The 16381-nt window shown below is 33.6% G+C and overlaps 1 protein-coding gene across 1 annotated transcript in view; it reads right to left on the reverse strand.

Annotated features, from left to right (window-relative positions):
• Positions 1-16381, reverse strand: part of TLK1 (tousled like kinase 1) — a 107701-nt gene that overhangs the window by 20749 nt on the left and 70571 nt on the right. Inside the window, exon 12 of the mRNA XM_077751114.1 lies at positions 10189-10255. Coding sequence (XP_077607240.1) covers positions 10189-10255 — 67 coding nt within the window. The remainder of the gene's footprint in view (positions 1-10188; positions 10256-16381) is intronic.

Genomic DNA, 16381 nt, shown 5'->3' on the forward strand with positions numbered 1-16381 from the left:
TTAAATATCTTATAAATCTATGAAATGTCTTTTAGGATACCAGCTGAAAAATTTGTTTTAACTTTTATTTGAAATTGTGGTATGGGGATACGACTTCAAAAGTGAATTTACAGAAATTAAATCTTACTGAATCAATAAATATAGAAGTATGAGATTCAACCAGATTGTTGCTACACACATGTATCAACATACACACATCAACAATACATGTGCTTAATATTTCTTGGTAATCTTCAGAGGTTTATCCAATGGCAGTAACCAAGATCACAAAATACTTATTAAAGAAAGTAAAATGTCTGTGTCAGTTAAGCAAACTTTTTTATCCTCTATAAAACAAGACAAATATGTCCCATAAAATCTTACAATACAAAAAGTTCAGGCAAGCTGCATTTGGTTTGAATTATAAAGTTTACAGGAAAAAACAAAATGATGTCAGAAGCACTAAAAAAAAGCCAGATCCTACATATTTAAGAGGAAATGTCAAGGGAAGGAATTATAACCAACTATTACATACAGATAAATATAAATCCTCCATAGTCAGTGAAATATATTTACAGTTCCCATATTCTAATTTACTATTTATTACACAGTATCTTGGATCTTAAACCAAAGTGACATTACTTTTGGGGGAAAGATAATTCTGCAACTCTTATAAATAATTTCTCTTAAACCCCACTGAAAAAAGGATATATATATATTGTTAATGGACTGAAGGTTTGTGTCCCCCCCAAATCCATACGTTTAAGCCCTAAACCCCAATGTGATGGTATCTGGAGTAATTAGAATTAGATTAGGTCATGAAGGTGGGGCCCACATGATGGGATTAGTTATTTTATAAGCAGGAAGAGAGATATTTCTCCTCCCCACCCTGTTTCCTCTTTGTGACAGCATCGAATAAGATATGTGAGGACTTGAGAAGACAGCCATCTAAAACCAGGAAGAGATAGATCTTCACAAGAAACTGAACCTGCTTGACCCTAAACTTGGATTTCCAGCTTCTAGAAATGTGAGAAAAATTTTAAGAGACCCAGTCTGTGGTATTTTGTTATTACAGTCCAAGCATGATTAATACACATACTTATGGGCAAATGTTAGGGCAATACTACCTAATATCCTTTCTTTATATAAAGCAAGACTCAATTTTGGTATGGCCCCGGGGTAAAACAGTCTAGAATATCAACTAATTTATATTTAGTGCAGATCATTTTCAAATGTAAATAATTTATATTTAGTGCAGATCTATCCTACAGACTATACTCTCCTTGCTTGAGACAGACATTATTCTCTGGGCCATCCTCAGAATTAATCATTTTCAGAGGGTGCAGGAGAAGCAAGTATGACCTAGGCTCACAACTGACCTGAATTCATTATAGAATGGAATCCTCAAAACCATGGCAAAACTAGGCAAGCTTACTAAAATACAAGAGAGATAATCCAACAAGATAGCTTGATAAGAATACCAACTTTCAATCCTCGAGTCATCTACTAGCTGAGCAGCTAGAAGAAACAAAGAAACAGCATCTCTGGAAAGGAACTGGTCTCTGTAGGCAATTACAGTGTAGAAGGGACATGAGTAAGAAGAGACTGTTTTAGAGAGAGAGATTTGGTGATCACATACAATAAAAGGACACGGCTCTTCCATTTAAACAGAAAGCTATAGCAATGGACAATTTAACAGTTTATACTACAGCCATTTTACCAGTATCTTAATATAAGCTCTTAATATTCTGAATTAAAAACCAAGTCATACAAGTATACAACAACCGATCTTAATACTGCCTCACTGTTTAAGTAACCTGCAAAACACCACCTTCCAAAATTTATAACTTTTAAATTTTTATATGGAAGGTAAATTCCACAGCAACTCAACCAAAAATGTCTCTCAGCAGAAGTTTGACATAAAAATGCTTTCTGTTTGTAATCAAAGTCTTTTCTCATAACTTAATGTCTTCTTGGCTACACATTCTAAGCCAAAAGTCAATCAAAGCACTACAGAATCTCTAGAAAATGCCAGGTGAAAACTGCTGAGTGAAATTTTGAGTATTTCCCATAATCATAATTTTTAAGAGAGAAATTACTAAAAGAAAGGTGTGGTGTGTGGGCATTAAAAGGTATAAAGCTTTAAGAGTTACAAAATGCATTATCACATGTAACACTAATACATTTCCTGAAAATTTTTATTTTTATTTATATTTATTTATACCTGAGTATATTTATATTTAAACCTGAGTTTATATTTCTTTAACAAATCTTGCATATGTTACATGTTATACACACAGAAAAACTTTTTTGAAGAGATGCTTTTCTATAAAGCCAAGATAGAAAGTATTTTAATGTATCATTCTCAGCTTGCCTATATTCTAAGAGGGTTGATAAAAAAGAAATTCTGTGCAGTGTATTATGAAGATTGTAGAAGAGAGAAGCGTTATCACTTCAAACAGTCTATCCAACAGCACTACAAACGTTACTTGGGCTAGGAAGACAAGTTCAGAATGAGGTTTCAAAAAGTTTGACTCCAGATTCATTTTAGTAATGTGAACAAATATTAATCCCTCAAAAGTTAGTATCTGCAGGTCCTCAATATTTTTAATGTCATAAACTATACCATTCTAAAAGTTTATCGTCAAGAAAGGAAAAAGAGAAATTAACAAAAGGTACTATTAAAAGCTAATGGAAAGAGAGAAGTGCAGAAAAAAGAATTAAGAAGAAAATCATTACCAATTCACTTCAACTTTATCCCTACTGTGTGTTTCCAGATTATTTCTATTACATGCTTTCAAATACCCTATATATGGATGTCAGAGATATGCACCATTGGAAATATGAACTAACCAACAAACCAAAAAACCATGCAGATAAAGCAAGTCTGAATTTATAGAGATCGGTTTTGAAACTATTGCCCGTAATCCTATTTCTGCTTGAGTATATTGTATTCTCCTCCTACTGGAGTAGAAGGGACAAAAATTATGAAAATCCTGAGGGAGTGGAGGGTTTCATTCTTAACTACATAAATCCCTTCACTCCTATTCCCAATCACTGAGCTGGTTATTACTGATGGGAGAATACTATATCTCTCTCAGGTGTATTTCACTGTCTTAGATAATTATTTTAGAACCTTAATGTTTTCCTCTGTACTTCATTTCCTTTTTTAGAGGGATGGTATGGAGTATGGCAATGGGGCTGGTATTTTTTACTCTCTCTTCAAATGCATAAATACATACATTAAAGCCCCTGAGAATAGCTGTTGAAATAGGCAGGTTTTGATTCTATTAGTTCCTCCTTTCTATTTAAACAAAACAAAATAAAACCCTTCCCAGCAGCAAATAAATCTAACAATTCAACTGATTGGCAAAATTTAAATATTTAGTACATTTCTTGAGAAAGCAATTACAGCCGCTGTATTAGACTAGGGGTGAAATTCCTTGATGTTAAGCACCAACAAAAGTGCTGCCAGCGCACCATGGCATGTATAAGCACCATGTCCTACTACAGCACATTGTAGCCCTTCTCCCCACTGCCTGCCTCCTTTTAACCTTTTTCGGGATTTGGGTGGATTCATACATTTTTTTAAAGTATGAAAATATTTAACTTTCTGCACAATGATGGGAAGAGCCTAGTCTTCTAGAATGAATACCACATGAATATACAGGTCACCCTTGAACAACATAGGTTTAAACTGCATGAGTCCATCTATGGGCAGATTTTTTTCCCAACAAATACAGTACAGTACTGTAAATGTATTTTCTCTTCCTCATAATTTTCTTAATAACATTTTCTTTCCTCTAGCTCACTTTATTGTAAGAATACAGTATTCTATATAACAGAAAGTTTGTGTTAGTTGACTGCTTATGTTATTGGTAAAGCTTCCGGTTAACAGTAGGCTATTAGTATAGTTGAATTTGGAGGGAGGCAAAAGTTATATGCAGATTTTTGTGAACATGGGGGCAAAGGAAGGGGTCAGTGCCCATAACCCCTACATTGTCCAAGGGTCAACTGTAAATGGCATGGAGTTATATAGTTCTCACTGGGAAGGGCCAATGGTCAAGGAATTTGTTTTTTCTTTTTTTATGAAACAGTGATTTTTAGACTGAATTTACAAACCTGAATTATACTCTGCTCTAATTGCTAATATGACTCCGAAAATTCTTTCCAAAATTAAAAAAAAATCCACTGCTTATAAAACAACTGGATTAATAGCAAACATTACAGAAGCAAAGCACATTTTACCTCTAAAGTTTTATTTTGGTAACTGAACATCTACTACCAAGTTAAGATATATGACTACAAATGTGGAAACACAGGGCAAGGAATGTTTATGGTTTTGCAGTAAGCGCAGGAGGTAAAATACAAACACTGGGAGTTCTCCGATCGACAGCCAGTTCCATGTTCTCTCTGCACAGTCACATTCATCTTTTATAGACTACCACCTGCTCTTAAGAGGGAAGCAGTAGTAAGGACAAAATGTCAAGTTTAGAATTCTAACTCCTTTTGGCACTTTTCGTGCCCACACATGCCAATAAGTCAAGAACCTTATAACATTCTTCATGGACTCAATCATGATTTTCTCTACTATAGTGCATTTTCATCAGACTTCCACTGAAAACTACTTCCTATACAAGTAGCCTCTTTTCTTATGTTCTATAGAAATATAATGTACAATGTGGTTGGCTTTAATTGAGAGAAGAATTCCCAAGAGATTTCTTCTAGTCATGGCCATGAATAGAAAGGTGAACATACAAATTTAGAGATTAAGTCCTCTAGAATTCTATTTATTGTTCATTACTTTCATATTTTTATTCAAACCTAAAGTGACAAGAAATGTCACATGTGCAAATTTATTCTTTATGGTTATACTACTAAGGATTTGATAAATCAGATGACAATGGTATTCTAGAAAGACCAAAGGAGATACCAAACGTCAAGAATATTTGGGGGTCAATTCACCTAAAACCAATGCCCTGTATTCTCCACTGTTCAAAAGGCTTGTAGACAATCCATTGTCTTCCATTTCAACTAGATGCATGGTCCACTGTGAAGGAGTGAGAAAAAAGCTGTGTGCTTGTTCTTGACCTGTAAAGATTTCATCATGGAAGATTAATACTGATGCTGCTGCTGCCTGTTACTGGTTGTTTCTCTTTGCAGGTGCCAATATCGGTCAGAGAACAGGATTTCAGTGGCAGAGTTGTTGCTATACTGTTATCTCTTCAGAACGGAGGCACAAGGAGAGATGAATGCCACATCGCAAGGAGCAAAGGAGAGAGAGAGAAAGAAATGGTGTCAGGTGGCATGTTGGATGTGATTTTTGTTTTAGTAGAGATTGAGATGACTGCAAATTGTTTAGCTGATTCCTTCGGTCTGCAAAGATACATTTGTGTTGGTGCTGAGGATTCTTGACTAATCCTGTTTCAATTACAAATTGGTTATGTTTTTCAAAATAAACTTCCGGCACTTATATTCAGGGCTTATCAATCAACCAACCAATCAATCTCCCCCTCTCTTTCCCCCCCTCACACACACACAACCCAAAACACATACATTAAGGCCAATCCCTACTAACACTATGTAATATTCCATACTGAGATGTCAAATTTTCTATATGCATTAATTTCATCAGTTAATCAAGTATTTTAAATCTAGAAGATGACAAAACTTAAAGACTAAAAAATAAAGAGCAATATATGCATGCTGTTTACATCACAAACTTAAGTAACAGCAGGGGCAAGACACAGTTATTAGTCCTAATAACCATCAAAATTCTTAGTTCCTCATCGTTTTGGGATGCCATGATGAGTAATTTGTTATCACTTAAATAGCAGTATGACTACAGAGAGGATCTTACAAGGATGATAGTTTTTCAGGGATTTTTAAAAAATATATTTGTGTTGGGGGCAACTGGGTGGCTCAGTTGGTTAAGCATCTGACTCTTGATTTTGGCTCACGTCACAGTCCCACAGTTCGTGAGTTCGAGCCCTCCATTAGGCTCTGTGCTACTGGTGTGGAGCCTGCTTGGGATATGCTCTCCCTCACTCTCTGCCCCTCCACTACTTGCTCTCTTTCTCTCAAAAAATAAACTAAAACTTTTTTAAAAATATATAATATATATTTGTGTTAATTTAGTTAACAATCCTAGAAAAGCATATCCATGTAGTCTTCTTCAATTCCAGAATGATCTGAACAATACAAACAATAACCTAGCAGAACTCCTCAAAGCAAAAAGATAAACTGCTTTCCCATAACTAGAATTTATCAAAGACTGGTATCAAAACAGGATCAACCATGAAAGCTAACTGGCATAGAGTTTGTTAGTTTCCTTAAATCCATATTCCACATGCGGCACAGGTACATAAAATGGGATAGTTCGTAGTCTTGCTTCAAAGAACCAACTTCTTAAAGATGGCAAATTATTCCCACTGCAACTACAAGCTTTTAATAAGTGGCAATTGGGTAAATTTGTACATAATTACTAATAGCGAAAAGTCATTTTTTAAAAAATGGTTTTGGGAATAATTTGCATAGTCTCCATACATTTTATTATATAGTTCTTTTCTGTTAAATCCTTCAGCTACATAAAAGGTAAGATTAAGTTATTTACACTTTTTACTAAACATGTGCTTTTTCAGTTGACCTTTAAAAAAAATTTAGAGTGAAAAGCAACACATCAGCTAATGAGAAATATTTTAGGTGATATAATCGTCATTAACAATACCCAAGGAAAGTAATATGTGAGGGAAAGAGTATTTGTGTGTGGAAAAACTTAACTGCTCTCCTTTATCTGCAATGAAAATGAAGCATGTATCTGAAAAAACAAAAACCCAACATCACTATTCTAAGACAGATGCAAAGAAAGCAACAAGTGAATTAATTCTTCTGAATACAAAGAATCAACTTGCTATCCTAACTACAACAAAAAAATAGTAGGAATAAGTGTACAGGTATTGCCACTGAAATGGGAGTGGAAAAAGGTTCCTGTTTGGCTTTGCCGGCTACTAGCTTTATTAATTTTGACAAAACATAGAGAGAAGATCTTGGCATTCAAAAAGTTAACATTAATGTTCACTCTAGACTGGTTAAAACTTCAAAGTCCTTCAAGAGTAGTTATCATGTTAACTCTCCTGAAATGGGGATATGAATCATGCCTGTGTCAGGCAGAAGAGTGTGGAAATAAATCACTTAGTCAATGAGTGAGCAATGATTTCATAAACTGAGAATAACTGAAAATATTGAAGAATTCTTGATATATATTAAAAAAAAGTGTGCTGCACAGCAATTTTCCTAACCTCAGAAGAAAAAACTAATAAGCCCCTAATATCTGTTTGTTATCCATGGACTTACTTTTGGAGACTTCTGCTTAACTTTCATTTCTTACTCTATCACTTGAACAGCTTTGGATTTATTATATTTCTAACCCTGCAGAACAGCACAGAATGTGAAGTGAATTTTATGATTTATTCAATGGTAAATATACTTTTTCATATTTCAGTTTACCTATTCAATTATGATGATCTTTATAAAATACAATGCACAGCATAAATTTTTTGTTTCAAGAAAAAATAAGTAGGTCTTCTAGTCTCATATATGTCCAAATAACATGGGCTTCCTCAAGAAAATAAGTTTTCTTTTCGGTGCCCACAAATGTAATCTAATAATTCTACTGAACTTTAAGAGTTTTTATTAAAGACAGACTGAAAGCAAGAGTATAGAGGGCTCCAAATCTAAACCGTAAGCTGGCATACTATAGGTTAATTCCTGTGCAGGTTACAAGGACCTCAAATATACAAGATCAGATCCAGCCTATGATAGAAACTATATAGTTACAAGGTTGGTACAGTTATATCAGCTTAATAAACCCAGGAGAAAAGGGAGCTGCTAAGATAGAGGTCATAGCATCTTTTCTCTTAACTGAAGCTTGTTCTCTATGTATTAAAAGTGTCCAATCTACTTTTTTAGAAAAAGAATGACCTATTTTAATGGCCTATTTTCCAACTGTGCTTTGGAGTACCAAATAACTTATTTTTAAAACATGTGACTTAATACTTATTATTTAATTGTGCAACTCAAAAATTTATATCCAAGTGGTAAGCAGGCAACTGCTGTTTACTTCTACTCTAAGATGACACTACTTACTCAACTTTGTTTTCTGTATGTACTACCAACAACAAGAAGAATGCATTCATTCTTCTCACCCAAAATAGCCTTTTAGAAGAAAATATGAGAATTCAAGACATGAGAGCATATTTCAGCATTTGTAGTTTGTCCACTCTCCCAAAATATTCCATGATGTTGGTCAAAGAAAAGTACTGTTGTAAAGTAGCTAAGAAGATAAAGTTAGGAATCTAGAACTGCTCAGTAAATCTGATAAAAGCTGAAAAAATAAAGTAGGAAAATGATTATGGAAGGGACAATTATTAGAAAGAATGAGTACAAAACATGGAGAAGTCAAACAGAGGGAAAGTGGCTAATATGGAGGTTAGAAGACAAAGTGCAGTATTCTACAACAGCTTGCAACTACTTAGATAGTAAGTATACCTCCCTTTAGAATACTTAAAACAGAAGTGTTTCAGAGAAGCCAAATATTTTCAGAGTACCAGGAAAGCTTTAAAGGCAACCAAGCACAACCAACCAAACCCAAAAACCAACCTTCTCTGAAGCTTTTCAAAAAGTAAAGTATTTTTGTAATATAAATAGCCAATTCCTAATATAACCGCTTTGTCATTTCAGATTTTATATAACAGGTTTTCATAAAATAAGATACACATGTACAACCTCATTAGTAGAAAGAGTAATTTAAAATGAACCATTATATGTAAAAATAATAACCCTCCAATTAAAGTGTGCCACTATCATGAAAGGCTGGTTTGAAAATAATTGATAAATCTTTATAGAGGACATCAAGCATACGTCTCTACGAATTCATTAAGACACCTGCTTAGGTGGGCACACAAATACTTATACTAATTCTGTACTACAAAATCCACCAACAGTCTTATTTCAACTCCATCTGTTAGAATAGACTGAAGTTGTCTACTTAACTCAAAGAACAGGAAAAATAGTCAATAATTACAACAGAACAAAATACACCATAAAAAAAAAAAAAAAAGACCAGAATAAATCATTTCACAATTTATTGTTAAAGTATTTGGGGTTGAAACTTTTCTGAGTAGGGGCATAGGCAGATATGGCATAGTTAAAAACACTAATGCAAATTACACATATATGTAGATACATTTATATATTTTTTTCTATTCTCTGTAATTAAATGGCAGGGGTCTGAAAGCACATTGATGGCATTCCAAAAACAAAACAGCATACAATACGACAGCAGCTGCTACCAGGACAGGTTTCTCTGTCCTACCTCAGCCTATGCCAGGAAGACAACTTCACAGAAGCTATCTTCCATTAGTTCACTAACTCACTTTTAGCAATTATTCAGCCTATTAAAAAAATATGTAAGTAATGTGACAAGCAAAAAGCAGAATAAAAAAACTGGGTCAAAGAAAAAGAATTTTGTATCTGTCAGTAACTTCATTTTGAGTGGGAAAATCTACTATTTATTTGAAATTGTTTGAACTGAAAAACTGTAAAAACAATGAATTGATTACAATTTCATAGTTTACAAATCAGTACAAAGCTATTCATTTTAAAAATTTACTATAACACATAGCAACATTTTTATAAAGTATATCACTTTATATTATTACTGATGATTAAGGCTCTTCTAAATTTGCCAGTGTACATATTTTAATTGAAGCATTTAATCAAGCATTTGATAGCTTAAAAGTTAAGCAAAAGAACCAAGTTTGTTCTTAATTGATAATTATTTAAGTTTATTATAAATGGACACAAACAATATGGAAATTTACATTTCATCTTAAAAATGAAGCATTTTTACAAAAATAGTACCTAAATAGAGTAATCTTAAGACCCTGAAAGTCTGGCCAGGAGTCACTTCTCTACTACAGGGACTTGGTATTTCAGCATTTCAATGTTTTGTAAGCTGCCACAAGGTAAAAGGAATGTTACTTTAATATATTCAACTTAAAAGTACATTTTTAATGCTCTTTTTTTTTTTTTTTGTCTGAGTTTTGGATATTTTCTCTCTGAAGTTGACTTCTCCAATTAAAGACTTACAGTAACAATTCTCCATGACCTCTGGTAACAAACTAAAATTCCAGCATATGCTTCACATACCTTTTTGAGATGTCCTAGTCTAAGTTTGAAAATTTCTTCCTGTTCATGATATTCTGCCAAAGTCAACCTGTCAAAAATGAAATTGTAATTCTAGATATTAAGATGAATATTTATTATTTCTTATTAATAACCAGCAAAAGATAAAATTAATATTTCTCAAAATACTACATTGTTGACAACATTCAGCCTAGAATATAATAAGCCAGAAGTCCTTTAAAATATTTTTCACAATACATCTATTACTATAGATAGAGCACCTAAATTGATAAATTCTGCAACTATTTAGTGAGTGCTATGTATCAAGTGATGTTCTAGAATTTAAATCCTAAGGATACAATGAAAAAGACATTTTCTCCTTTTATTTAGTTTGAACTTACACTCGAGTGGGGATAAGGAGGCAGAAAATAACTTAAAAAAGAAATAAAATAATCCCAAATAGCAGTAAGTACTATGAAGAAAACAAAAAGGGTGGTACGATGACGACTGACTAACTATATTACATTATTTGCAGTGAGTGTTAGGGAGGTGGTCTTGATCTAAAAATCAAAAAGACAACTACAAGAGAACCTGGGGGAGTATGTCATAGACACAGGACAAATGCAAGTGCAAGGATGCTAAGATGGACACAGGCTGGTGTACTGTAAGAAGAAGAAAATGTAAGGATCAAAACAGTCAAAGAGGCTGTGAGAAGTAGGAAAGATAAGCAGGGGCCAGCTTACGAATGGACTTTCAGACCAAGGAATGAATTTCATTTTATTTGAAGAGTACTAGAAAATTACTACACAGTCTGTCCAGTTGGGTACTGGTTTAAAAAAAAAAAAAGGAAAAAAAAAACTAAGACATTTTTCTATTTTTTGCTTCCATGTGTTAGTGAGAAAAAGGAATGCTAAAAGTATAGTCAAAGCACAGATTCTTAATAAAATATAAACAGATATAAGACTTTAAATCTTGAAAGTACTGTGTGGTTATTTTATTATTAATTTCAAACATTCCTGTATTAACACTAAAAAATAACCAGCTTAATATATATAAGGCCATAATAAGACATACATTAAAACATTTCCTAAAGAAAAATAACTCTGTTTTCTGATAAAGTAAAAGAAGAAAAACCACTCTACAATAAAAAAACTTCCATTTCATACCCTAACATGGAAAGAATTGCTTTTATCCATCATACTTAGGCCTATTCGTTTACTTATATGTTCTGGGGGTACTTGGTGAAGCTTCCAACCTAGGTATGATTTATTTATGTTTTTCATTCAGGTCTCTCAGCAACACTTAATATAAATGTTACCCTCCTTTGGCTAGATGTTAGTTAAATTTACTAATTCTAAAGCAAGGGTATTTAAAGGAAACAAAACCCTCCAAGAAATTCAGTTAGTATTCCACTAGAAATATCTTAAGAGTGAAAAAATAAACATTTAAAATTAAATCAGTCTTAGGTTAACACAACTGCTGGATTTTGTTATACCAAATATAACAACAGCGGATAGCTGCAGCAGATGCTTAAAGTAAATTTAGAGAAGTAAGTGTTGCAGTGTGAATACAGATGGACTGAAAGAGGGAGAAGAGGGAAAGGTGATGTTAAAGGAAAAGGATTTGGAAACAAAAATTGATAAAATCTCTACTAATCCAATAAAGAAAAGCAGTAAGAACTTTTGGCAAATAGCTTCTGGATAGGCATATACGCCGCCAGTGAAAATTTGGTACAATTTGAATTTCCTATAATTTTTGAAACTGTATTCTACTAAGAAGTTTGGCTCTCATGCAAACTTGCAAAGCCTTTACATGTACAGATGGCTGGGAATTTCTGTAATTTGGAGGTAAGGAGATTTTGTTGTCTTTAGTTGGTGTAGTTTTCAATAGCTACTATTCTTATGAGTCAATAATAAATTAATATCACTTAGCTCCATGATGATTTAGTTTGTTGAATTTTGTCTGGTTTATCTTATAGCATAATGTAATGCATATTTGCTATTTAACAGCACTTAGTTCTAGTTGTTAATATGTTTTGTGTTGTGGTTCAAATCATCCACATCCCCACAGCTAAAGCAAATGCATACAAATACTTCCTCCCCACTTAGTAGTATTTCTTAACTGATTTAAAAAACTTGGACCTCAGAGCATTATTTCATAGGTCTACTCCTACTGTGAAACACATACAATTCTCACTAAAGCTTAAAGGTAACTTTCATCAGCAGCAAAATTTGGCTACTTACTTCCTGCATTTTGATGAATACTACTTTAACTACCACTAAGTTTCAAAAAAACAGTAATATATATATATTTACCAATTTTTCTCTGCTTGATTTTGACACATTAATAAGCAAATTCTATAGAAAGCATTAAATATTAGGATACTGACTTTCTAGACAGTGATTCTTACCAGTTTATGACTGTGGATATCTAAAAATGAGGGAATTTATAAACACTCTCTCCAGTAAATATCACATATACATAAATTTGGGGGTTCACAGATCTCCATTTGAGAATTTCTATCCCAGGATCTTGTCTCACCAAATAAAATGCAAAAAAGACATTTCTTACACTTCTCTGAATTTCCCTAACAGGAAATACCTGACATATTAGAACTTTTTAGATATCTCTGTTGTCTATTTCCATTAAGGAAAAATGTTTTTAGATAAAATGTAAAGTATTTGAAATTTTTAAAAAAACGTAAAATTAATTTAGAGAAAATTGAGGACAATCCTTTTAAAATAAACAAGATTTTAATATATGGAATGAAAAGAGGGAAGCTAGGATAATGTTGATTTTTAATGGCTACATAATTATTTTTATAGATCCTAAAAAAAGTCACATAAGGCAAGTCTGTTGGTTAGGTTACTTAGCAAATCTTTTATTCACAGATAATGTGAAGATAAAGTCCAATTCCTCCCTATATGAGTCATACCTGATATTATAGCCTGAATGATTAATATTTTATTATGTTCACATATATGTATGTGTGTTTATTTAGGGGCATGCTAAAGCTTCTAGAGTAGGTTTATATAAAACTTTATTTTAAAAGCCAAGAAATTTAAACCTCAAACATATGATAATCTTCCATAATAAGTCTAAATGGATGAGAATTGTTTTAATGTTTTTTTGAGGCAGAGAGGCAGGGGAACGGGATGTGAGGTGGGCTCTGTAATGACAGCAGTGAGGCTGAGGCAGGGCTTGAACTCATGAATTGTGAGATCACGACCTGAGCCAAAGTCGGATACTCAACTGACTGAGCCACCCACGTGCCCCAAAATGGATGAGAATTTTATTTGTAATTCAAGGAACTGTTTTACAGTAGTTTTTTTTTTTTAAATATTTTTATTTCTAGGAGAGAGAGAGAGAGAAACAGCGTGAGCAGGGGAGGGTCAGAGAGAGAGGGAGATACAGACTCCGAAATAGGCTCCAGGCTCTGAGCTGGCAGTCAGCACAGAGCCCGACACGGGGCTCGAACCCACGAACTGCGAGATCATGACCTAAGTGAAAGTCGGACGCTTAACCGACTAAGCCACCCAGGTGTCCCTACAGTAATTTGATAGAAATGTGAGATGACTGCAACAGAACTAGTACAGATAACAGAAAACAAGGAATACTCATTTCAAACAAATTTGATAATCAATTCTTCAAAGACATTCTGTTTAAGAAGGAAATTAACCTTAAGTCTCAAAGTTAAGGAATGCAAGCTGTGGTAAAGAAGACTGTTACAGGCACTTAAGGAAAAAAAAAGCAAGCCCAATTATTTGTATAATTTAGTAACATGGGCTATGAGCCATGCATTGAGGATTAGATTTTTTAAATGAACAAAGGTGGGATATGAGACTAGCTTGCCTTTTTTTTTTTAAAGTATATTTATTAGGGAGAGAGAATGTGCACACACGTGCAAACGCAGAGGAAGAGCAGAAAGAGTGGGGGACAAAGAATCCTGAGTAGGAGCCAGGCCCACGTGAGGCTCAATCCCATGAACCATGAGATCATGACCTGAACCAAATCAAGAGATGGACGCTTTAAACAACTGAGCCACCCAGGAACCTTAAGACTAGTCTGAAAAGCCCCCAAAAATCTAGGAACAGGAGTTCCTCAACATGATACAGGGAGTTTATTAAAAACCCACAACTAACATCATACTCAGTGGTGAACGATTTCCCCTTAAAATAAGGAAGAAGACCATGATGCTTTCACTACTGGCATTCAATATTGTACTAGAAAGTCCTACCAGAGGAGTTAAGAAAAAGAAACATAACATAATGCATGAGAATTAGAAAAGAAGTGAAATTATCTTTATTTGCAGATAACATAACTCTAGATGTAGAAAATCTTGAAGAATAAACAAGAAAAAACCCACCAGATCTAATAAATTCAGCAAAGTTGCAGGGTACAAGATCAACCCACAAAAATAAGTTGTGTCTCTATACAATAGCAACAAACAATCTAAAAAGGATATTAAGAATACAATTCCATTTCTAACAGAATCCAAAAGAATAAGATACCTAGAAATAAATTTAATCCAGGAAGTGATTTGTACACTAAAAACTATAAAACAGTGCTAAGGAAATTAATGAAAACTAATTAAATGAAATGACCTCTGTGTTCACAGATAAGTAGACTTAATATTGTTAAGAGGTAGTCCTCCCCAAAGTGATCCATACACTCAGTATAATCCTGATCAAAATACAAATGGCTCATTTTGCTGAAATAGAAAAGCTAATTCTCAAATTCATACAAAATTGCAAAGGGGCCTCAAATAGAAAAAACAATATTGAAAAACAAACAACAAAAAACTCCCACTACCGATTTCAAAACTTACTACTACAAAGTTATGGTCATTACAACAGTGTGGTACTACCATAAAGACAGACACACTGACCAAAGTAATAGAATGGAGTACAGAAATAAACCCAAATATCCATGGCCAGTTGATTTCTGACAAGGGTGCCAAGACCTTTCAATGGGGGAAAGAATGGTCTCTTCAACAAATGGTGCTGGGACAACTAGATAACCACATGCAGAAGAATGAAGTTGGACCCCTACCTCACTCTATATTAAAAATTAACCAAAAGGAATCAGTAATTTAAATAAAAGGACTAAAACTAGAAAACTATTAGAAGACAGCACAGGGGTAAATCTTCATGACCATGGATTTGATACCGAAATCATGAGCGAAAAACAAAACAATAAACTTAATGTCATAAAAATAAAATCAAAGGACAATAAACTTAATGTCATAAAATCAAAGGACATTATCAAGAAAGTATGACAATTTACAGCATGGGAGAAAATATCTACATATCATGTATCTGATAAGGGTGTAGTATTCAGAATATATAACTCAACAACAAAAAGATAAGCAGCTGGATTAAAAACTGGGCAAAAGACCTGAATGTCTATACAAAGACCAACAACGCCATTAAAAGACATTGAATGCAATTAGTCATTCAGGAATATAAGTCAAAACCACAATGAGAAGACATTTTATAGCTACTAGGATGATTATAATTTAAAATTGGAAAATAGGGGCACCTGGGTGGCTCAGTTGGGTAAGCTTCTGATTCTTAATTTAGGCTTAGGTCATGATCTTAGGTTTGTGAGATAGAGCCCTAGGCATCAGACTACTCACTGACAGTGTGGAGCCTGTTTGGGATTCTACCCCTCCCTCTCTGCACCTCCTCTGCTCTTTCTCTCTCTCTCCAAAAAAAAAAAAAAAAAGGATAGGAACTCTTGTTCATTGCTGGTAGGAATGTAAAATATTGCAGATATGAAAAAGTTTAGCAGTTCTTCAAGATTTAAACATAGAATTACCATAAAACATTGCAATTCTACTATGTATATACTCAGAAGAAATGAAAACATGTGTCTACACAGAAACTTGTACATAAATGTTTATATCAGCATTGCTCATAATAGCCAAAAGGTGGAAACAATCTAAATGTTCATCAATAGATGAATGGATAAACAAAGTGCCCATGTACATGCATGTACATACAATGGGATATAGTTAGACATAAAAAAGAATGAAGTACTAATACATGCTACAACATGGAAATATCCTTAATATATTATACTAAGTGAAAGCCAGTGAACTATCCAGAAAAGGCAAATACATAGAGAAAACTGACTGTTACCAGAAAATGACAGGAGGAACAAAGAGGAAGTAATTAATGGGTATGAGGTGTTCTGGGTTAATAAAGTTTTGAAA

Source organism: Crocuta crocuta, unplaced genomic scaffold, assembly GCF_008692635.1.
Source record: "Crocuta crocuta isolate KB4526 unplaced genomic scaffold, BGI_CrCroc_1.0 scaffold219, whole genome shotgun sequence".
Classification (NCBI taxonomy): Eukaryota; Metazoa; Chordata; class Mammalia; order Carnivora; family Hyaenidae; genus Crocuta; species Crocuta crocuta.